Here is a 24,172-nt window from a genome sequence, read left to right on the forward strand (position 1 = left end):
GAGATGGGGCCTTTGGGAGGTGATTAAGTCATGGGGGTGGGGTTCCTCATGAGTAGATGAGTACCTTTATAAAAGAAACCCCAGAGGCCGGGCGCGGTGGCTCAAGCCTGTAATCCCAGCACTTTGGGAGGCCGAGACGGGCGGATCATGAGGTCAGGAGATCGAGACCATCCTGGCTAACACAGTGAAACCCCGTCTCTACTAAAATACAAAAAAAAACTAGCCGGGCGAGGTGGCGGGCGCCTGTAGTCCCAGCTACTCGGGAGGCTGAGGCAGGAGAATGGCGTGAACCCGGGAGGCGGAGCTTGCAGTGAGCTGAGATCCGGCCACTGCACTCCAGCCTGGGCGACAGAGCGAGACTCCGTCTCAAAAAAAAAAAAAATTAAAAAAAAAAAAAAAAAAAAAAAAAAAAGAAACCCCAGAGAGCTCCCTCGCTCCTTCTGCCACGAGAGACGGAGTGAAAAGAGGGCCTTTTATCAGCCAGGAAACAGGCCCGCACTAGACACCCAATCTGCCAGTATGCTGACACAGGACTTCCCAGCCTCCAGGACCAGGAGAAATAACTTCTGTTGTTTACAAGATACCCAGTTGATGGTATTTTGTTGTAGCAGGCCAAACAGACTAAGATGCTCTAACTTTCAATACAGCCCTGTTTTGTCGGCTAACAATTGTCTTCCAAAGTTTAAAATTAACAAATCAGTAATGATTCGCATATATAAAATCACACCAGACAGGCGCAGTAGCTCATGTCTGTAATCCCAGCACTTTGGGAGGCGGAGGCAGGAGGATCACCTGAGGTCAGGAGTTCAAGACCAGCCTGGTCAACACAGTGAAACGCCATCTCTATAAAAACACAAAAATTAGCCAGGCATGATGGCGGGTGACTGTAATCCCAGCTACTTGGGAAGCTGAGGCAGGAGAATCGCTTGAACCCGGGAGGCGGAGGTTGCAGAGAGCAGAGATTACACCACTGCATTCCATCCTGGGCGACAAAGAAAGACTCTGTCTCAAAAACAAAACAAAACAAAACAAAACAAAACAAAACAAAGCAAGAACGTTCTCGGTCTCTTTGGGAGCTGATTCCAACAGGATCTGAGCCCTGCAGAAGTCCTTCCTTCTCCCCTTCCACTCTCCTCCACTTTAGCTTAAATCAGTGTTAATGTAAAGCTACTTGCTAACAGAACACATAACATCCCCCAGAGTCCTACTCAGGGAAGGCCAGTTTAGAAGTGGGGTACTCACCAACACCTCTCAATTGTGGGCCAGACAAACATCTGGGGAGTGAGCTGAGCTAACTGCATTCCCTCCCAAAATAAAGTGATATACAACAAGGTTACTTAACATTCTGGCAGTTCCGGGCTTCTGTTCAAAGAAATCACCCCTTATCACACAAGAGAGAGGATTTCAGGGACGTGGGTCTCACTGCTGTTAAGAGCCTGAGTTAGGGTCTCAATAACTGCAGGTCAGGCCAGCAGCAGAAAACGCAGCCTCGTTAAGGTGGATGAATGAACAGATAAATTAGACATGAACTGGATAAAATGCTGGAAAGGTAGAAAGCGCGGGAAGGGGATCTTGTCTCAGGAGTCTGTTGTGTTTTCTGCTTTGGGTGAAAAGAAATCAAAGGGGCAGAGCCCACACCTTTCCCTTCCTCAAATGCCCATCTGAGGAACTCATGCCGGAAACCATCCGTGAAAGAGCTTTTTCATCATTTCTTGGTCAGCAATAAACCACCTGTGACAAGTTCTTAAAGTTTCCTCTTTGTACCTGGGATGCTGTGCTTGGGAAATAAGCCAGATCACGCTCAGTAGCCTTGAATTCTTGTCAAAAGCAGGATACACACCAATCATCAGAGCACGTACAATAAGAGGAGGGAATGCGACATCTGATAAAAGGGGTTATTTGGTGGCATTCAATAAGATAAATACTCAAGCTCACAAAGAGTCACCAGTCAGGCCTAATCCAGCCTTTCAAAATTATAAATCTATCCAAAGACACACGGTTTTCTTCACTCAATAAGAAAATACATTCAAATGCACCAGACAGTGGTTGCAGATTCAAATGACGACAGGGGTTGGGAGAGGAGCAGACAGGAGTAGGGCAGAGCCATGTGGGGGTCAGAAGAAAACTGAGATAGCAGCTGCCCAGCCTGGCCAACCATTGCCAGGTAGAAGTTGGGCCCACTATTTCGAGACCTGATCTTTCTTGAGAAAAGCTGATTTTTATATAAAATCCAGTGATTTTTAAATACTGCTTCATTTTTTTTTTTTAACACAGCATGAAACAAACAAAAGACAGTCCGCGAGGAATCCGCGGAAGAGACAGTTGCATAAAAGGTCACTTCTTGCTGGACGCAGTGGCTCACGCCTGGAATCCCAACACCTTGGGAGGCTGAGGTGGGTGGATCACCTGAGGTCTGGAGTTCAAGATGAGCCTGGCCAACATAGTGAAAATCCATCTCTACTAAAAAAAGTACAAAACATTAGCTGGGCGTGGTGGTGGGCGCCTGTAATCCCAGCTACTCAGGAGGTTGAGGCAGTGGAATTGCTTGAACCCGGGAGGCGGAGGTTGCAGTGAGCTGAGATCATACTACCACACTCCAGCCTGGGCAACAGAGCAAGACTCTGTCTCAAATAAATAAATAAATAGTCACTTTTTGATCCAAATGTCTTGTCCTTGAAACTGAACTTCCTATCACTTGACTCTGATAAAAATAAATACTTAAGAAGAAAGAATAGCATCATCTTCTTAAAATGTGATCATTAAGAAATGACTATTTATGGGCTGGGCACAGTGGCTCACGCCTGTAATCCCAGCACTTTGTGGGGCCAAGGAGGGTGGATCACTTGAGGTCAGGAGTTCAAGACCAGCCTGTCCAACATGGTGAAACTCCGTCTCTACTAAAAATACAAAAAAGTAGCCAGGCATGGTGGCGCACGCCTGTAATCCCAGCTACTGGGGAGGCTGAGACAGAAGACTCACTTAAAGCCGGGAGGCGGAGGTTGCAATGAGCTGAGATTGTGGCACTGCACTCCAGCCTGGGCAACAGAGTGAGACTTCACCTCAAAACAAACAAATAAATAAACTAAAAATACAAAATTATCCGTGCATGGTGGCTTGTGCCTGTAGTCCCAGCTACCCTGGAGGTTGAGGCAGGAGAATCGCTGGAACCCAGGAGGTGGAGGTTGCAGCGAGCCAAGATTGCGCCACTGCACTCCAGCCTGGGTGACAGAGCAAGACTCTGCCTCAAAAAAGAAAAAGGAAAAGAAAAAAAAGTAATGACTATTTATTAACTCCATTCTGAGCCAACACTAATACCACACGGTACAGAGCTTTTGCCTCGAAGGCCCAGGGATAAGCTAACACCAAGGGAGGCACATCTGACAGTTTCCTACAGTGTCTGTACAACACTGTCCAGCCCTGCTCAAACAGCCCCCACTGTCTTCCTCTGAACAACCACAATCCTTCGGTGGTTAATCAATAACACGGATGGAGGAGGTCCCCTACAGTTCCTGACCTCTGTCCTTTGACCTTACCCCTTGGGTCCAAGGTCATGGCAACGTGGTGGTAAAACTCCAGCACCCTCCTAAATCTTTCTGCTTCACACTCCGAGCTCATTCGGGTACACATCTGAATGCTGTCATTGTCTGGACCTGAGGCTGAGGCTCAGACTATGCCCAGGCATTGAGGGGAACTGCATACATCTTATGGTTCACCAAGAATGTGCTCATAAAAAAACAAACCAACCGACCTCGTAGCTGCAGAAGGACCACGAGATTGCCTGCCCTCTCCGGCGCCATGTACTTGAGCTCCCTGGCAGTTTTTACACTCACATTCAGCAACAAGGTCAAGACGACGCAAAAGGAGACAACTAGGACCTTTCACACACATGGTCACAGATGTGCAGAGAGAACATGGAAGGCAACGCATCGTGGCATGATTTACGATAGCCAAAAGTGGGAAACCTCCTAAATGGTAAGCTTGGGAGACAGAACAAACAATCTGTGGTGTACGTAGGCAGAAGAATATTGTATAGCCATTAAAAATCCTCTTATTGGCCCAGTGCAGTGCTTAAGCCTATAATCCCGGCACTCTGGGAGGCTGAGGCAGGACAACTGCTTGAGTTCTGGAGTTTGAGATTGGCCTGGGCAACATAGCAAGACCCCCATTGCTACAATAAAATACAAAAATTATCCAGGTCTGGTGGCATGTGCCTCTCATCCCAGCTACTTGGGAGGCTGAGGCGAGAGGACTGCTTGAGGCCAGGAGGTCGAGGCTTCAGTGAGCCAAGATTGCACCACTATATTCCAGCCTGGGCAATACAGCAAGATCCTATCTCAGAAAAATAAGTAAAACACACTAAAAAAGAAACAAATTCTGTCACTTGCAGCAACATGGATGGAACTGGAAGTTGTTACGTGAAACATGCTCATTTTAATTTTCCTTTCTAAGGGATGAATCCGAATGAGGTTGGCAGTAAAGGCAAGATACTCAGAAGGTAGGCTGTCAGGGTCTGGTAGAAAAAGGCTTATTTTCACCAAACTCGGAAGCTTCCCCAGATGAGAAAAGAGGGAAGCATTTTGCAGATGTAGATGTAGGCTGAGGTGGGTGGGTCACAAGGTCAGGAGTTTGAGACCAGCCCGGCCAATATGGTGAAACCCCATCTATACTAAAAATACAAAAATTAGCTGGGTATGGTGGCATGCACCTGTAGTCCCAGCTGCTCGGGAGGCCAAGGCAGGAGAATCACTTGAACCCAGGAGGGGGAGGTTGCAATGAGTCAAGATCACGCCACTGCACTCCAGCCTGGGTGACAGAGCGAGAATCCGTCTCAAAAAATATATATATACATATATTTTTTTTTAATGAAGGGTGCGGGTCATTCTAATACATGCAAATAATTATCTCTGCAAGGATACTCAGATATTAATAACAGTGGGTGCCTCACAGGAAGAAGCCTGGGAGAATGGAAGTCAGGGAAGGAGAGAGACGGCCTTCTCACTCTGTGCCACGAGCATGTGCTAGCCACGCAGATACTCTGCATGTTACCTCGCGCTGCTGATGCATTGCTCTGGAATTATTCAGCTATTCAACGCAGGGTGAAATACGGCAAGCAGCTTTCATTCATACACACACATGTGCATCCATGTGCACACACATACTCATACGGTACATGGGCAAATACATCACACATACACACACACACACACATATGCCTGCACACAAGCATAAGTCCAAAGAAATGTGAAAGTCATATGACTTTCTTTTAGTTTATTTTTTTGAGACAGTCTCGCCCTGTTGCCCAGGCTCAAGTGCAGTGGTGCAATCTCAGAAAGCCATGTGACTTTCTAAAGGACGTTACTTAATTCACCCTCCTTCCTGTTCAATTATACGTACTACAGCATGATTCTGTACTGGTCCTCTCTCTCTATATATATATACACACACACACACACAAAGTAAATATTATTTTATATATTATGTCAATATTTATTTAAATTATATTTATTTACATTATATATTTATATAATATAGTTTACATAATATATGTTTACATAACATATATTTATATAATATGTAAACATTTACATATTATATAAATATAAATGTGCATGTCTTACATATTATATAAATACACATAAAATAAAATAAATAAATAAAAATATATATATATATATTTAAATATGCATGTATTTAGAAGGCGTCTGAGAAAATCTATACCAGAACATAAACAGTAGTAGTTAAAGCCAGGTGGTAAAAATCACAAGTTATTTTTTATCTTCTTTTTGATTCTATAATTCCTCCCTTTTCTGTAGTGAAGACATTAGTACTTGTGATTTTAAAAGCTTTTTTGGCCAGGCGTGGTGGCTGACACTTACAATCCTAGCACTTTGGGAGGCCAAGGTGGGTGGATCATTTGAGGTTAGGAGTTCGAGACCAGCCTGGCCAACATGGTGAAACCCTGTCTCTACTAAAAATACAAAAATTAGTCAGGCATGGTGGTGGGTGCCTGTGGTCCCAGCTACTCAGGAGGCTGAGGCAGGAGAATGGTTTGAACCCGGGAGGTGGAGATTGTAGTGAGCCAAGATCACACCACTGCATTCCAGCCTGGATGACAGAGTGAGACTGTCTCAAAAGCACCCGGCCAAAAAAAAAATTTTTTTTTAATATGAAAGAATTCATGGAAAAGACAAGTGAATGAGCCATGGACAGAGCTGATCCTAGCTGCTTGCAGGACAGCACCTCCTGGCTCACACCAAGAAACAAAGGCTTGGAAAGTTGCATTATCACCACGGCCCCCACTCCCACTCTCCACCACCCCCCACCCCCCACACCCCACTCTCAACGCTGTGGAACATCCTGGAAATGGTGGGATGTTGTCAGGGCCGAGGCCGGCTGGCTCCAGCGTCTGAGCAGTGCTCCTCCGGGTCCGACTGTATCCATTTCATTTCCCTGGTGAGTTACTGTACGGTGGCAGGGAGGGCCCAGCGCCCCCAGGCTGTAATCAATAGCTGAATAAAGACACTTCAAGGTTCCCAAACTGGAATGTACACAGGAAACCAATTTAGGAAATCCTGCTTTCTGTTACAGGAAATGAATCCTACGCCAACTGGTAGAAATTACTCCAGCAGCTCCCAAGTAAAATGCATACTGGTTTCTATACGTCTTCCATAAACTGACCTTGCCTAGACTAGCAATGTTTTATTGATATTGAATTTCAAAGGCACGATTCTAGAGCCAGCCAAGTCTATGTGGAATCCTACAGGGACTTGGAAACAGTATGACTTTCTGAAGGATTTCACTTGAACTAGATTTAGCCTCCTTTGAGCCTCATGAGGCATTTAGATAAACCTATTTGTATTTGGCAGTAGTTTAGAAGGCTGATCAGGAAGACATTAACAACGACTATATCTTTAGTAAGATTATGGGTTACTTTTTACTTTTCTGATAATGCATTCAAGTGTTCTACTATAGCCATAAAATAACTATGCAATGCAAAATAATAAAAGTTGTTAAAAAAACAAACAAAAAACACACATACACGCAACGCCGGGCGCAAGGGCTCACGCCTGTAATCCCAGCACTTTATGAGGCCAAGGCGGGCGGATCATGAGGTCAGGAAATCGAGACCATCCTGGCTAAAACAGTTAAACCCCATCTCTACTAAAAATACAAAAAAATTAGCCGGGCGAGGTGGCGGGCGCCTGTAGTCCCAGCTACTGGGGAGGCTGAGGCAGGAGAATGGCGTGAACCCGGAAGGCGGAGCTTGCAGTGAGCTGAGATCGCACCACTGCAGTCCAGACTTGGCGACAGAGCAAGTCTCCGTATCAAAAAAAAAAAAAAAAAAACCAGACACACACAGCAAAAAGGTAACACGGGCCTCTGAAAGACACCAAAGACCAAAGGAAAAGTAGTTCTTTTTTTAATCTCAATCATGATTCAGAATCTTAGAAAAACAAGACAAATCAGAACTCAAGTGCAATTCATCCACGGAAGAGAGAAAGTACCATGAGAAAAAGGGGCCGAGAAGCACAAAGCATTCCATGACAGATTTACCCTCACGGAAAAATCTTTGCACAGCCCTAAAACAAATACATCCAAGTCCAGTGGGAACAGAGGAGCGGACGACAGGCATTAAAGCCTCCAGAGATGCCGACATGAGCATCAGGGGCCTCGGGCAGGACTTGCTTCTCAGATCGTCAGCATCTGGAGCTTGCTCAAATTTGAATTCTGCCAGGCACGGTGGCTACGCCTGTAATCCCAGTACTTTAGGAGGCCAAGGCAGGTAGATCGCTTAAGGTCAGGAGTTTGAGACCAGCCTGGCCAACATGGTGAAAAAAACCCTGCCTCTACTAAAAATACAAAAATTAGCCAGGCATGGTGGCGCATGTCTGTAATCCCAGCTACTTTGGGAAGCTGAGGTACGAGAATCGTTTGAACCCAGAAGGTGGAGGCTGCAGTGAGCCGAGATCACACCACTGCACTCCAACCTGGGCGACACAGCAAGAAAAAACCAAAAGGCTGGGCACGGTGCCTCATGCCTGTATTCCTAGCACTTTGGGAGGCCGAAGGATCACTGAGGTCAGGAGCTCAAATAAAAAAAAATAAATTTGAATTCCATCAAATACCCACAGGTTAACTGGTTCCCAGTCCATAGCTACCAAAAATATGGCCCTCTCTGACATCGTTATCCCACAGTATCATTCCCAAAGGGAAAAACAGACTAAACCTGCCAAGCCACAGAAAGAAGAAACGATGACAAACCTGGTCACTTACTACGGCACATGTCCAAGTAGATTAGGACGATCACCCAAACCTACCGTCCCTCCCCCTCTGTCTTTCTGCGCACAATTCCCACCTCAGAAGCTGGCCAGGGGGTGCAACATTTTTCACTCCTAAAAAGCCTGGTTCAAATGTCAACAGTCACAGATGAACTGGGTTTTATAGCTTGAGCTGTTCCACAAACACCCTGCAGACTGGAAGGAGTCTCCTCCCAGGTGACAAATCCCGCCACCTAAAAAAGGGAGAAAGCAGCACCGGGACAGGGAAGGTGACACTCAAGTGTTATTTCGTTTGTGAACTTTGGAAAAGATTTTCATTGTGCCATCCCCCAACTGCCAGGAACCGCACGCTCACCGATACTTGCAAATTAGTCCGGAACTTTAGGAGCCCCATTCTTCCTAAAATGAATTTTAAAAATAATTGGGATTCCTCCCGATGTTGGTAGAAGAGTTAAATGGTTTAAAAAAAAAAAAAAAATTCTGGGAAGCACTCTGGCCATAGTTACCATGAGCCTTACACTCATTTAAAGCGGGGCATGGTGGCGCATGCCTGTAGTCCTGACTACTCAGGAGGCTGAGGTGGGAGGATGGCTCGTACCCAGGAGTTCAAGGCTGCAGTGAGCCACGATCGCACCTGTCAAGAGCCGCTGTACTACTCCAGCCTGGGCAACATAGTGAGACCCCATCTCTAAAAAAAAATACTCAGCCAGGTGTAGTGGCTCAAGCCTGTAATTCCAGCACTTTGGGAGGCCGAGATGGGCTGATCACGAGGTCAGGAGATCGAGACCATCCTGGCTAACACTGTGAAACCCCGTCTCTACTAAAAAAAAATACAAAAAAACTAGCTGGGCGAGGTGGCAGGCGCCTGTAGTCCCAGCTACTTGCGAGGCTGAGGCAGGAGAATGGCGTAAACCCGGGAGGCAGAGCTTGCAGTGAGCTGAGATCCGGCCACTGCACTCCAGCCTGGGTGACAGAGCGAGACTCCGCCTCAAAAAAAAAAAAAAAAAAAAAAAAATTCATTCATTTTGACCCACAAGATATATGACTGCCTACTCAGGGCCTCACAACTGTGGGGGTTCCATGGCACAGATCTGGAGGCACAGCAAGCCTAAGTAACTGCCCAAGTGTGGAGCTGGATCCCAGGAGTGAGTCACACGCTATATACTGTGTCACACAAGCCTCTTCCCCAGGGGCCTGGGGCTGCTGTCTTGTTCAGCACTGTCCTCGCAGTGCTAGTCTACTCAAAAGTATCTCTTGAATTCACAAACCCAATCACGCCACTTCTAGAATTAGAAGGTTTAAGGATGTTCATTGCAAAATACTTATAAATATCATTGCTAAAAATTAGGAATAACCTAAGTTCCTACAATATGAGAAGTTCCAATTATGAGAATAGTTAAGATATTATAATGGGCACATGTACAGGTAGCAATTCTTAAAGAATGTTTTTAATAATATTCAAGATGGTTGGAAACAGAAATGATAAAATAGTAAGTGAAAAAAGGAGGATACAAACTATACCTATAGGAAAATTCACATTTTAAAAAGTAAATTAAGATATTGAAAGGTGGCCAGGTGCTGTGGTTCACGCCTAAAATCCCAGCACTCTGGGAGACAGAGCCGGGAAGATCGTGCCACTGCACTCAGCCTGGGCGACACAGCAAAACAAAAACAAACAAACAAACAAACAACACCTCAACAAAAAGACAAATAGACCAAGTAAAAATGGGTAAAGGATATGGATAGACATTTTTCCAAAGAAGATATATAAATGGCCAATAAGTACATGAAAAGATGTTCAACATTAGGAGCCATCAGGAAAACACAAATCAAAACCACAATGAGATACCACTCCACACTGACTAGGACGTCCAGAATCCAAAGAACTGACAGTAACAAGTATTGACCAAGATGTGGAGAAATGGAAACTGTCATACGTTGCTGGTAGATACATAAAACAGTGCAGCCACTTTTAGAAAACAGATCCTCAAAAGGTTAACTATAGAGTCACCATATGACGCTGCCAACCCACTTCTAGGTATATACCCAAGAGAAACAGAAATCTACACCCACTCAAATACTTGTACACAATTGTTCATAGCAGTATTATCCATAATAGACCAAAAAAACCCAAACATGCATTAATTGATGAACGGATAAATAAAATGTAATATAGCCATAAACAGATTATTATTCAGTTATAAAAAGGAATGAAGCATTGATGCATGAATATGCACGGATGAATCTTGAAAACATTACACTAAGTAAAAGAGGCCGATCACAAAAGGCCACCTATTGTATGGTTCCAGTTATTTGGAGTGCCTGTCACAGGCAAATCTATAGAGGTAGAAAGTAGATTAGTGGGTGCTTTAGGACTGGAGGAATGAGGAAGAGAAGGGGGTACAGCAGGAAAGTGGGTATAGAATTTCCTTTGTGGTGATAAAAATATCCTAATTTGATTGTGATGATGGTTGTAAAAAAAAAAAAAAATCCTCAAATATACTAACTATACTAAGAAGACATACTGACCAACACAGTGGCTCACGCCTGTAATCCCAACACTTTGGGAGGCCAAGGCAAGTGGATCAACTGAGGTCAGGAGTTCGAGACCAGCCTGGCCAACATGGTGAAACCCCACCTCTATTAAAAATACAAAAAATTAGCCAGGTGAGGTGGTGGGTGCCTGTAATCCCAGCTACTCAGGAGGCTGAGGCAGGAGAATCGCTTGAACCCCGGAGGCAGAGGTTGCAGTGGGCCGAGATCATGCCACTGTACTCCAGTCTGGGCAACAGAGTGAAACTGTATCGCGGAAAAAAAAAATAAAATAAAAAAGTCATACTTTAAATGGGTAGATTGTAAGGAATGTGTTTATCTTAATTAAGATCTTAATTATTTACATCTTTTTTAAAGAATGTGGTTTAAATGGGACCTTGTGCCCCTGTTATGCTGGCCTTCTGAGTTACAAAACAAAATCTCTAACTTTCCTAATTCAGGCTATACCTCAAGTCCAAGGCTATTCTTTTTAGAGGAAGAGCAGTTCTTTCTTGTATTTGAAAATGTGTCTCCCAGCAGCCTCGCACCATCCTGGCTCCTGTCTGCCCTGACACATGGTTTCCTTAGAAAATGCCTAATTCCAGCACAGAGAAAACAAGCAGGGCCTCCCCAGGCCTTGCCACACCTGCCCAGGTTTACCTCATCCGGGCTGGATGCCTGGTACACGCGGCAGGAGTCTTCGTACTGCTTCTCGGCCTCAGCCTGGTCGGTCACACCGTTGGACTCGTACACAGGAGTCACGTTGTGGCAGAGCGCGATGGCCTTCACAGCTTCGTGCACGCGGCTACTCATGGTCCGCCGGACTTTGGTGGTGAGCGTCGGGCCCTTCTGAGCAGGTGGGTCCTGGGATTGCTACAGGAAGGAGAAATGAATAAAGAAGATGACCAGAGGCAGGAATGATTTGGAGAGTGTGGAAGAACAGCCGTGCAACTATTGCTTTTCTTCTACTGTTCCAACACACAGAACTCTTAGGTATATCTACGATGATATTGCAAATAAATGACATGCAATTTTCAGGGTTTGTCATTTATGCTTGGCAAAAAAAAATAAAAATAAAAATAAAAAATAAACAGAGGAAAAAATTACAATTTAATGAACGAAAATGATTCTACCTGCAGACTGAGTGAATCTATCTTCCCTGGGGTGGTGTCAGGGGCTTTTTATTTAATTTATTTTTTTCTTTTTGAGACAGTCTCACTCTGTCGCCCAAGATGGAGTGCAGTGGCACGATCTTGGCTCACTGCAAGCTCCACCTCCCGGGTTCACGCCATTCTCCTGCCTCAGCCTCCCCAGCAGCTGGGAATACAGGCGCCCGCCACCACGCCCGGCTAATTTTTTGTATTTTTAGTAGAGACGGGGTTTCACCGTGTTAGCCAGGACAGTCTCGATCTCTGGTGTCAGGGGCTTTTGACAGGATGAGGACCCCACTGCACTGAAAGGGATCCCGGTAGTTCAGAGCACGGCTTCCCCATTTGGGTGCTCCTGTGTTGGGGGACATTATAGGGTGTTCAGCAGCATCCCTGTCCTCCAGTCACCAGATGCGCTGGATGCCAGCAGCACTCCCCTAGTTGTGACAAGAGATGTCACCAAATGTCCACGGGAGGCCAAAATCATCCTCGGCTTAGAACCATTGTTTAAGCTCACAATCTTCTTGGTTTACAACAGAAGGCAGCAACCTCATCGGGTACCCTATGCAAGTAACAACCATCAACAACAAGCAACCCAGGGCAGTCCAGCGAGGCGTCAGGAACAGCCGGAGGAAACCTTGGCTGGATGGGACTCACCGCAAAATGGCACCTGGCCCTCCACTGAAGCCAGACTTTCAGGAGTAATGGTAACTGTGCTCAAATTTTGCCTTGCAGGCTGACTTTAGACCCTGGCTCTTGCCTGAGAGGCAGCTCCATGGCACACACAGGCCTTCTCCATCCCCTCCTTTACAACTGGCAACACAGCTCAGCCTCTGGAGGGCCAGGAATGGGTTAAGTCCTGGAAAAATGGTTTTGAGCAACATGGTAAAAAGAGCACTGAAGGGTAACCAAAGCTGAGCCTTATTCTTGGATGGGTGGTAAGCAGCTAGGAGACCTGCAGCAAGCGATGCCTGTTCTCTGAGCGTTTCCTGTCAATGAGAGGAGTAAGCTAGAGGTCGTTTTCAATCCATGCTCCACACTGAGCCCCAGGAATCCTGAGAAACCCACTCAGCACCACCAACTGCAGCAGGATGGGAAATGCCATCTGCGGCTCCGTTCCTGTGCCACACATCAGGTGCCACCTATGTTTCCTTTTCTTTTTTTTTGGGGGGGGGGAGGGGACAAAAAAAATCATTTTTTTTTTGTCTCTCCAAATCATTTTTGACTCTCCAAATCATTTTTTTTTTTTTTTTGAGACCACTCTGTCACCCAGGCTGGAGTACAGTGGCTTGATCTCAGCTCACTGCAATCTCCCCCTCCTGGGTTCAAGTGATTCTCCTGCCTCAGCCTCCCGAGTAGCTGACATCACAGGCGCCCGCCACCAAGCCCTGCTAACTTTTGTATTTTCAGTAGAGACAGGGTTTCACCATGTTGGCCAGGCTGGTCTCAAACTCCTGACCTCAAGCGATCCACCCACCTCAGCCTCCCGAAGTGCTGGGATTACAGGTGTGAGCTACCGTGCCTGGCCCCTACCTAGGCTTCCTTCGAAGAAAGGGTTCTACTGCTTTAGAATATAATGAAAATTAAGATTACTGCAGGGGTAAGGAAAGGCACTTAACAATCTATGGCTCATTGTTCAATACAAGCCAAATGCCCTCGCATCTGATCAACACCTGCCTGCGTCTCCAGCTGTTCCTCATGTCATCTTCCTCCTGTTCCCTCCACTCCAGCCATGCTGGCCTTTCTGTTCTTTGGGCACTGCCAAGCTTCTTCCTGCCTGAAGGCCTCTGCACTGGCCATGCCCTCTGCTTGGAACCCCATCCCCCAGCTCACTGCAGGGCTGGCTTGCTCAGTCTCATCATTCAGGCCTCAATTCAACTTTACCTCCTCAAAGGGGCTCTCCCTGGGCCCCCCAGTTCATGGCACTCCGCTTGCCTTCCCATTGCAAGTCATGTTTCAGCAACACCGTGTGTTACTCTCTTCATTGTCTGAATTGGCCTATTTACCTGACGGTTCCCTCTCACTAGACCACAGAAACAGAAGGCTCACCTGAGTGAGTTACTCATCACTGTATTCTAGTACCCAGGGCACTGTCTGGTATGCAACAGATATTTGCTGAACAATTAAACAAATTAATAACTTAATATTCCCAAGGTGGTGGTGGGGAGTCCTCAATTGACATGAATTTTTTTTTCATTTTCAAGAAGAAACAACTATGAAATCAACATCAGTTTCAGATTTTAAATCACAGATTTAGACAAATGGTCACCTACAACAGTCTTATTGAATCCACAGCTAACTGAATCATGGAGGCTAGAAATGTGTATGGAGTTACCAGATTCTACATTCTATTAAAAACACATTCATCCAACGGGAGAGAAGTGATCTGATCCTTTAAAATAAGTCGCACTTTACACCCATGACACCCGATTGCCCAAAATAGAGAACAGATGGGTTACAAGAAACAAGAAAATGACTTTCATTTAATTTTTTAATACTATTTTTAGTAGTAGCATTAGACTCCTCAGGTAATTAGACAATTACTAAATTATTCTGGTCACTGTGGGGACACAGTGCTCTGGCTTCCTGCTCTGTTAACCTCTGGTGTCAGGAGCACACGAGTTTCACTTCCAGGCCAAAGGGCACTGCATGGTAACAATAATTAGAGTAATGAATCAGAACTCCGGTTTAAATGAATCATTATTTGCCGAGTGCTTTTAATTATAAAGAATTTAACTCTAAAATTATAAAGAAAAGATTTACAGAAAGGTTCTCTATTGGAGAGACTAAATCGAATAACTTTTTTTTCAATTCTGTAATTTACATTCTAGCCACGAACATGTGTCTTCATTTCTGTCCGCATTCCTCAGCACCTGGACCAAATCGTTATTTAACATTAGGTGCAATAACAAGACCTTTGACAAAGTAATTACTGTGGTTGGCAAGTTTCAGTAACCACGGGTTTAAATGAAAAGCTGTACTGAGGGCATCCTTCATGAACTTCTGGATTTTGTAAAGCAATCTGATTTCATGTCTACAAAAGTCAAACGCTTCCACTAATATTTCAAACATGGGATAACAGAGCCACGGGATTTTGTATTCCAGGTGAAACAACTCCCAAGCAAGGCAAAAAGAGACCCACAGACGGTCAGAGGTTCACAAAGGCCTCACTTGTGGCTCAGGGGACCATCTGACAATGAATGAACTGGAAGACAACTATGATAGCCTGACCAACATCACAGGCCACAGGTTCAATGCCTCCACCCACGTATCTTTATTTCTCTCTTAAATTAATACTTTCCCACCTTTCCTACTAAAATGTTCCAGGAAGGAGAGGAAATAGTCATTGGTCCTGAAACTGCTTCTTTTAATTGTCAAATAAAGTCTTATTTGCACACCAAATGGTCATGCACATACATCCTTAAGGCACTGAAACTGACCAGGGGCTGTGTTTGGATGATGCCTGTCTTAGGTCCGGTCTTCAAACATCCTCACATTCCCCATATGGAAGAGTTTCACATTGTACAGTGTTTATCTCTAACCTCCTCCCCATAGGCCCTTTAACCTACACACATTTCTTCTTAAAAAATACCAGGGGAAAACAAAAACAGATGTGGCATCCACAGAGGCAGGTTATGACTCTTTCTGCCCTGGGGAAAAACCACTGGTCCCCTTATGGAGGGAGGGAGGGCAGAACAGCTCCACACAAGGTCAGAAGTGACTTCAGAACAAGCACAGGTCACTACTGGGAGAGGAATTAAGATCTCCAAATACAAAGGGCCCTGACTTGGGCCGCTGGGTGGGTGTCTCAGATCCTATAAAGCCCCCGAGTCATTTATAGCATCCCAGCCAATAAATGAGACACCAAGGCAGGGAAAATAGGCTTCCCTTTCCCATGAGTAATCCACAGCTAGGGCCATTTCCCGACAAGAACTCCAGCCTGTATTATAGAAAAGATTAATACAAAAATTAAGCGTTGAGTCACCAGGAACGCCAATTGTCTTTCCAAATGCAGTTAAGACCTCACCACATATGGGCATTCATACTATTAATGGATATTAGGAATGGGTTGCAGTTGATTGAAATACACTTTTTTTTTTTTTTTTTGAGACAGGGTCTCACTCTGTTGCCCAGGCTGGAGTGAAATGGCATGATCAAAGCTCACTGCAGCCTCAACCCTCTGGGCTCAAGTAATCCTTCCACCTCAGCCTCCTGAATACCAGGACCACAGGCATGCACCACCATGCCCAGCCTTTTTTTTTTTTTTTTTTTTTGGTAGAGATAAGATCTCCCTCTATTGCCCAGGCTGTTTTCTAACTCCCAGGCTCAAGCCAATCTCCTGTCTCGGCCTCCCAAAGTGCTGGGATTACAGGTGTGAGCCACTGTGCCCAGCCAGAAATACACTATTAAAGATAAGGAATTTCTGTCATAACCCTAACCCGCCACCTCAAAAAAGCTCAGAGCTGATGACTCATTCACCTCAAAGGGCCACCATCACAAAGACAGGCTCAGAGCTACCAACTCCAAATGAATCAGCTGAGCTACAGGCTGATTAAGTGACTGAGTAAATCCAGTGTTTACTGTTTTAGAGCAGACATCATCATGCAAGACAAAGTCAATAAATTTCAGTGTACCCATATACCACCATCATTCTCAACCTGGATGATTTTGCCCCTCGTTTGGTCATGTCTGGACACACAGTTGGTTGTCACAACGGTGAGGGGACAGGGGTGCTATAGGAATCTGTAGCGTGCTGCCAAACCTCCTGCAAGGCACAGGACGGCCTTCCATGACAAAGAATAATCCAGCCCCAATACATCAATAATGAGAAGCCTGATAGCCACGGAAACTGTACATCCAGGGCTAGGACCAGGGCGAGTTAGTGCAGCTGAACTGCGCTAGCACCAGGTTGGATCTTGCCTTCACTTAAAATTTCAGTATTTCATTCTTCATGAATTTTTTGCACTTGAGTTTTTAAAATACTGCACTGCGCCAGGTGCGGTGGCTCACGCCTGTAATCCCAGCACTTTGGGGAAAGACGAGTGGATCACCTGAGATCAGGAGATCGAGACCAGCTGGCCAACAGAGTGAAACCCCGTCTCTACTAAAAACACAAAAATCAGCCAGGCATGGTGGCAGGCGCCTGTAATCCCAGCTACTCGGGAGGCTGAGGCAGGATAATTACTTGAACCTGGGAGGCGGAGGCTGCAGTGAGCTGAGATCGCGCCACTGTACTCTAGCCTGGTTAACAGAGCAAGACTCTGTCTCCAAAAAAAACAAAAAAGTTCACCAAAACGTGATTTGCTTTATTTTTTTTTTGGCACCTGGTTGAATTTGCTATGTGAGTTCCTCACTTGTCTTACTCTGTAGTCTGGACTGTGTTATGAAACCATTAAAAACCTTGACAAGAGTGAAAAGAAGGAAATTAAATAGGGTTATTCTGGCAGTGGTTCTTAACCAGGAATAACCAAAAAAGATTTTTCAAAATATACACGCCAGGCGCAGTGGCTCACGCCTGTAATCCCAGCACCTTGGGAGGCTGAGGCGGGCGGATCACCTGAGGCCAGGAGTTCGAGATGAGCCTGGCCAACATGATGAAACCCCGTCTCTACTAAAAATACAAAAATTAGCTGGCGTGGTGGCAGGCATCTGTAATCCCAGCTACTCAGGAAGCTGAGGCAGGAGAATTTCTTGAACCCACGAGGCAGAGGTTGCAGTGAGCCAAGATCACACCACTACACTCCAGCCTGGACAATAAGATCGAAAACTCTGTCTCAAAAAAAAAGATTATTAAAAATATGCATACTTAAGATCCAGACCCAAAGAATGCAGTAGAGCCCAGGCATATATTTATATTTATATTTTTTAAACTTTACAGGCAATTCTAGTGGTCAACTCCAGTTAAAAAAGAAAGGAAATATGATGGGTTCTCATTGAAAAGAAAACAGACACAGGGAGAACCAAAGAACACATCTATCCAGACACAAAGGCAGAGCATTTGGCGTTTTGTCCGCCCAGGTGTTAATACTGGTTACTGCTGAATGATGTGAATACAGGTGAATTCAATGTTTTGTCTTTGTGCTTGGCTGTATGATTTTTTCTGCAAAAAAACTTTCATACTTTTTTTATGAAAAGTTTTTTGAATGAGTAAAAAATGAAATAGGCTCCATGACCCAGAGAAAACCACACTGACAAAAAAAAAAAAAAAAATTTCTTCCTCAAGAGAACATAAACTCGGTGGCTCACGCCTGTAATCCCAGCACTTTGGGAGGCCATGGCAGGCAGATCACAAGGTCAGGAGATCGAGAACATCCTGGCTAACATGGTGAAACCTCGTCTCTACTAAAAATACAAAAAATTAGCTAGGCATGGTGGCGGGCGCCTGTAGTCCCAGCTGCTCGGGAGGCTGAGGCAGGAGAATGGTGTGAACCCGGGAGGCGGAGCTTGCAGTGAGCCGAGATCGCGCCACTGCACTCCAGCCTGGGCGACAGAGTGAGACTCCATCTCAAAAAAAATAAATTAATTAAAAATAAAAATAAAAACTACAGAATAATATGCTTAAAAGAGCAAATTTTATGGTTTTTAAATTGTATCTCCATTTTCATTAAAAGTACTAGTAAATGGTCAGGCATGGTGGTTCAAGCCTGTAATCCCAGCACTTTGGAAGGCAGAGGCAGGCAGATCATCTGAGATCAGGAGTTCGAGGCCAGCCTGGCCAATATAGTGAAACCCCGTGTCTACCAAAAATCCAAAAAAAAAAAATTAGCCGCGTGTGTTGGCACACGCCTGTAATCCCAGCTACTTGGGAGGCTGAGGCAGGAGCGTCTCTTGAACCCGGGAGGTGGAGTTTGCAGTGAGCCAAGACAGCACCACTATACTCCAGCCTGGGGCGACAGAGTGAGACTCCGTCTGAAAAAAAAAAGTACCAGTAAACGAATAATCCAGGGGAAAAATTATCACAAGTCCTTAGCTGGTTATAGTTTTCTCTCCTAATGTGTTGCCATTTTCTTACTGTTTACTTGGCCTTGTATTAATAATCTGAAGCTTTCCTGCAGGAATCTTTTAAAACCACTTGCTCTCTTTATGAGGCCAGTTTAGTTCAATCACATCCTTAGAACAAGTCACCTGGACACTCATAAACTGCGGCCTACATTTCAACACTGGAAAAATAAACAACTGTAGAATTCTAGCCCCTTCCGCAGGACACCTCAAGGACCAGACCTGACAAGTACCTGTCTGATATATGGAGTGAGGGCCCCTGGGTCAACCTCAATACTATTAGTAAGATTTTCATTTTGCATTAATTTTAGAGATGAAATTGAAATGTAAAGAGGCGCTTCCTGTACCCTGGTGGGTCATCTTGCAAGCTCTGCCTTGGAGTCCACAGGTTTAGATACCCATGCTCTGAACAGAGGTGAACCTCAGTTTCAAAGCAGCTGTTCTCCAATGCTACCGTCCTCTAGAAACACCTGGTTCACCTGTTAAAACTGCAGGTCTGGGCACAACTCCTTGTGCTCCTGACTCTGGCACAAATGATCTGGCCCAGGGGTTCCAAAGGCCATACTTTAAGAAACACTAGGTCGGGCATGGTAACTCACGTCTGTAATCCCAGCACTTTGGGAAACCAAGGCAGATGGATCACCGAGGTCAGGAGTTTGAGACCAGCCAGGCCAGCATGGTGAAATTTTAGTCTCTACTAAAAATACAAAAATTAGCCGGGTATGGTGGCAGGTGCCTGTAATCCCAGCTACTAGGAAGGCTGAGGCAGAGAACTGCTTGAACCCAGGAGGTGGAGATTTCAGTGAGCCGAGATCGCACCACTGCACCTCAGCCTGAGCGACAGAGTGAGACTGTACTTCAAAAAAGAAAAAAAAGAAGAAAGAAAAAGAAGAAAGAACCACTGGTATAAGAACCCCTTACGAAGCTCTAAAGGTGGGAGGAGTGACTGCAATGGGTGCGGGGTGGTGGGCATATCCTAAGGTTAGATAGTTGGGATGGTTCCACAGCTGTAAATTTACTAAAAGTCACCACACTGTGTATTCAACATGGCTGAACTTTCAGGTATGTAAATCATCCCTCAATAAAACTGGTTTTAAAAAAGCATGCAAAAGCTTCCATATGTCCCATCACACCCGTGTTCCTCTGTTTATGACAGGATTTTTAGACACCATGAGAGAAGGATGCACACAGCGTCACTTGGGTAGCTCTGTACTGGAATTCTGAGCTCACCCCAGCCTCACAAAGACCTAACCCCACAACACACAGCTATCTGAGACTCAAGGCCGGGATGGGCAAACTGATTTACGAGCTTCCCCTAAGGAAAGAGTATGAGGCGGGGTTCACGGTAAGAAGTGTGGTTTTCTGAATTTCAACACTTTACAGAGTGTTATCTGTGCCAAGCCAAAAATGAACCATAAAAGCTAAAATACACAAATATCCTGAGATGGGATGGCTTCCATAAACACCAGGAGCTCTTAAAAATACCAGCGACATGGCATGGGTGTAACTCCCACCGGATGTACACACCGCCACCTATGAAGCTGTCTAATATAATCATCAAGAGTCAGCAGAGCTGAGAGGGGCTGGGAGCAATACAGACATCTAGCTGGGTACTGACATGCATGTGAGTTAGGTAGTGACAATCCAATCAATGAGCCCCCCAAGAAGGAGCCTGGTGGGCATTTGGGGTTGGTGGTTCCGAGGGAAGGGTCTAACTTAAGACACAGAAACGAGGCAGCTCACCCTACCTGGAAGGCTGAACTGCGGGAAAGGGGAGGGGATGAAGGCTAAGGCTGGATCCCACTGGAAGTCTCAGGCCCCGCCACGGAGCTGATGGTACCAAGAGGCTCCCACGCTCCTGAGAGGAGAGCAAGAAGGAAAGCCGGGCAGCTACTGTGCAGGGGGTCACGGCAGACAGGCGAGGGAGGAGGTCACCTTGCTGAGTGAGTGAGAAGGGATGAAGACAAAACGCCAAAGGTGGCTGGGCGCAGTGGCTCATGCCTGTAATCCCAACACTTTGGGAACCTTTGGGAGGTGAGAGGATCACCTGAGCCCAGGAGTTCAAGTCCAGCCTGGGCAATACAGTGAGAAACCTCGTCTCTATAAAAAAGAAACCAAATTAGCCAGGAGTGGTGGTGCATCCCCAGTGCACACTTGCAGTCCCAGCTACCTGGGAGGCTAAGGTGGGAGGATCGCTTGAGCCCAGAAGTTTGAGGCTGCAGTGAGCTGTGACTGCACCACTGCACTCCAGCCTAGGTGACAAGGTGAGACCCTGTTACAAAAGAAGGAAGGGAGGGGAAGGGGAGGGGAGAGGAGGGGATGTGGGAGGGGAGGGAGGGGAAGGGAAGAAAGGGAGAAGGAAAAAAAACGAAAGGCCGAAGGGGTGATCTAGTGATCGGGTGGGAGCAGGTACTGGAGAAGGGGCAGTGGCTGTCAGCTGGGGTGACGGGGGTACTGGGAAGGAGGGCGTGGCATGCACTGAGACAAGGAGCCCTGGGAGAGAACAGGTTTAAGGGATGAGGGAAGAAAGTCAGGAGGGGTCCCAGGTATAGCATCCTTATGAGCCACGTGCAGCGATGTCAAACATTCAGCTATGTTATAATCCAAAGCTCCAGGTCAGGCCCAGAGATGGAGATAGAGGCAGAGCCATCAGCATCCAGGGAGCGATGGAAGCAGGGCGAGGGGCCATCCGGGGAGCAACACAGCAGGGTCCAGCACTGAGCCCCAGAGACACCAAACCCGAATCACCACGCAGAGGAAAACGGTCAGAGAGACAGAAAGGAAACGGGGGCTGTGAGGCTCATCCTCCCTGTCCAGGGAAGCTCCTTGTCATTTCTTAACAGTGCTAAAGTACATCCTTGAAAAAGGTCCATGGATCCATTTGGAGACCAGCCATGACACCTCCCCATGGAGCCTGGAACAGCAACAAGGTCTTTGTTGCTGGTTGTAGATGATGGCACGAACTGTGTCAAGTCAGCTCTTCTAACTTAACATCTACTCCCACTGTCACACTGTCCCCTGCTCTGCCGTTTTCAGGAGACAGCCTGGAAATCCAGCCCACTGACAAATGTTTCAGAAAATTAAATGTCAATTATGACCGTATCAAGAAGTATTCAGGGATTCTGCCTTTAACCTGTATACAGAGATAATTCATTCATATTTCTTACTGGTCTTCTGACTATGGAAAAGGTCTCTATTTCGATGAATTTAAGCAAAATATGACCTCCTTATTCCCTTGTTATCTCCAAACAAGTGCTGCAACATGGAGCTGGTCTAATGTGGTCTGGCTCAGCACTGGATGTGCCTCAGAATTAGCAAGGAGTGTGTCTGTCTTGCTTTTAAAACCCAAAGCCACGCCCTGCCCTAAGTCTTAATGAATAAGAATCTCCAGTGTATCAAGCCCAAATAAATGTCTCTTGTTTTTGTTCTGTTTTGTTCTGAAACTCCACCAGCAATTCTGACACACCGCCAAGATGGGGACCCACCGGTCTAACGTTTTAGGAATAGGAGGATATGTGCCAGTAGTACTTTCTCTGAGAAATGACTGGTTCTGGAAAACTTGGTAGGAAAAATAAAGGCAGGAACAGATAAGCTGCAAGTCATCTCTGATAAACTAATTTCTTCAACATGATTGTTGAGTTGAATGTAGATGAGAAACCAAAGGTAATCAATAACGTCATGATTATTTCACAAGCAGACCATTTGTTACTGGTGTTCTGGCTCATAGCCAGGGAAAGGGAAAACATCAACATGGTCGTAAACTTGAAGTATAATCAGCCAGCAGGTTCCTTCTGGTTCTATCTGTTGGGCATACAATTTTCTCCCAGGTTTTTCCTAATGTCCATTAGCACTTCAGTGGAGCAGATTAGCCCGGAAGATGAGGAAGGACCCCAAATGCAATTTTATTCAAAGTGTAAAGGAAGTGTGGGTGTCATGGGTATAGAAGGGAGGTATTGGGGAGTGGCTGCTGATGGGTAGAGGGTTTCTTTTTGGGGTGAACATAAAATCAATTGCAGTGACAGTTGCTCAACTCTGAATATGCTTTAAAGAAAAACAATGAATTGTACTCTTGAAATGGGTGAATTGTACAGTATTGTGAATTATATCTCAATAGAGCTGTTAAAAAAATGTCAAGGAATTGCTTTGGGTGTTGAAACGGAAGGCTTTACCTGGGTGTAAATGCTGAAGATGTGGCTTTGCACTTCGTCCATTGAGTCGAGGCCGTAGGCTACTGTTCCGAGATGGAGCCGTTTGAAAACCATCTCGTTCTGGGTAAGAGTGCCTAAAACACGAGACAAATGAGTGGCCGGCCTGTCTCTCAGGATGTTTGTTATTATTAATAGTAATGACAGCTGCCGTCTTTGGAGAGTTTGCTATATGTCACACACTGCAGTCAGTACTGTCCCTGCTGGGGTAGACACCTGTAGCATTTTGCCTGCCTAGAATCCCATTCCCTTTTTGAAAACAGCTTCCTAGGTTTCCCAGGGGAAATTAACCACACCATGCCCATTCCCTAAGGTGGTCCAAGAGGACTGTCCATCAGGGGCCTGGCCCACTCCGTTGGCCAAGAGGGTGACAAATGACACACTAGAGCAATCAGATTCTATCTTGAAGGATTCTGACCCTTGAGTAGAAAGATACATCCCTAATAGCAGAGCCCTACAGAGACCACCTGGAGGGTCCTAATGCTGACTTGTCCAGAACTTTCCTGGTTGCTCTCCTTCCAGAAACCTCACTTTTCTCTGATTTGGTGAGCTGCCCAGGATCTTTGCATTAGCTTCCCTTCTACCCCATGGACATTAAGTGGTAGAGATGAGGCTTAAACCAGATCTTCCCACTCCCAATCCTTGCTCTTTACCACTATGATCACTATAGCAGTATCAGGGTGTGGTCAGAGATCAGGCCTGACTGCCTGAGTTAAAGCTTACTTCGGCTACTATGCGCCGGTGACAAGTCACTCACCCTCTCTGGGCCACATTTCCTCATCTGCAGAAGGGGGACAGAAACACTACCTAACTCACAAGTTCAGGTGAGGACTGAAGGAGTGACCACACTGAAACTCCCCAGAACTGTCCTCTGCACATAATTCGCCCTCAGTAAGGGTTTGCTGCTGTTATCATCATCTTTATCACCAAAGAATCTTCATCAAAAGATGAGGAGAATAAAATAGCAGCAACACGCATCTCTCCTAAGTCCAGAGAGAGCCCAAGAGTC

General features: G+C 45.7%; 1 protein-coding gene across 4 annotated transcripts in view; it reads right to left on the bottom strand.

Annotated features, from left to right (window-relative positions):
• ATP9A (ATPase phospholipid transporting 9A (putative)) overlaps positions 1-24,172 on the bottom strand; it is a 167,912-nt gene that overhangs the window by 48,320 nt on the left and 95,420 nt on the right. For all 4 annotated transcript variants that reach the window (XM_045363135.3, XM_045363136.2, XM_065523316.1 and 1 more), the window contains exons 13-14: positions 23,128-23,240; positions 11,472-11,684 (exon numbers count right to left, since the gene is read on the bottom strand). In XM_045363135.3, coding sequence (XP_045219070.1) covers positions 11,472-11,684; positions 23,128-23,240 — 326 coding nt within the window. The remainder of the gene's footprint in view (positions 1-11,471; positions 11,685-23,127; positions 23,241-24,172) is intronic.

This window comes from Macaca fascicularis, chromosome 10, assembly GCF_037993035.2.
Source record: "Macaca fascicularis isolate 582-1 chromosome 10, T2T-MFA8v1.1".
Classification (NCBI taxonomy): Eukaryota; Metazoa; Chordata; class Mammalia; order Primates; family Cercopithecidae; genus Macaca; species Macaca fascicularis.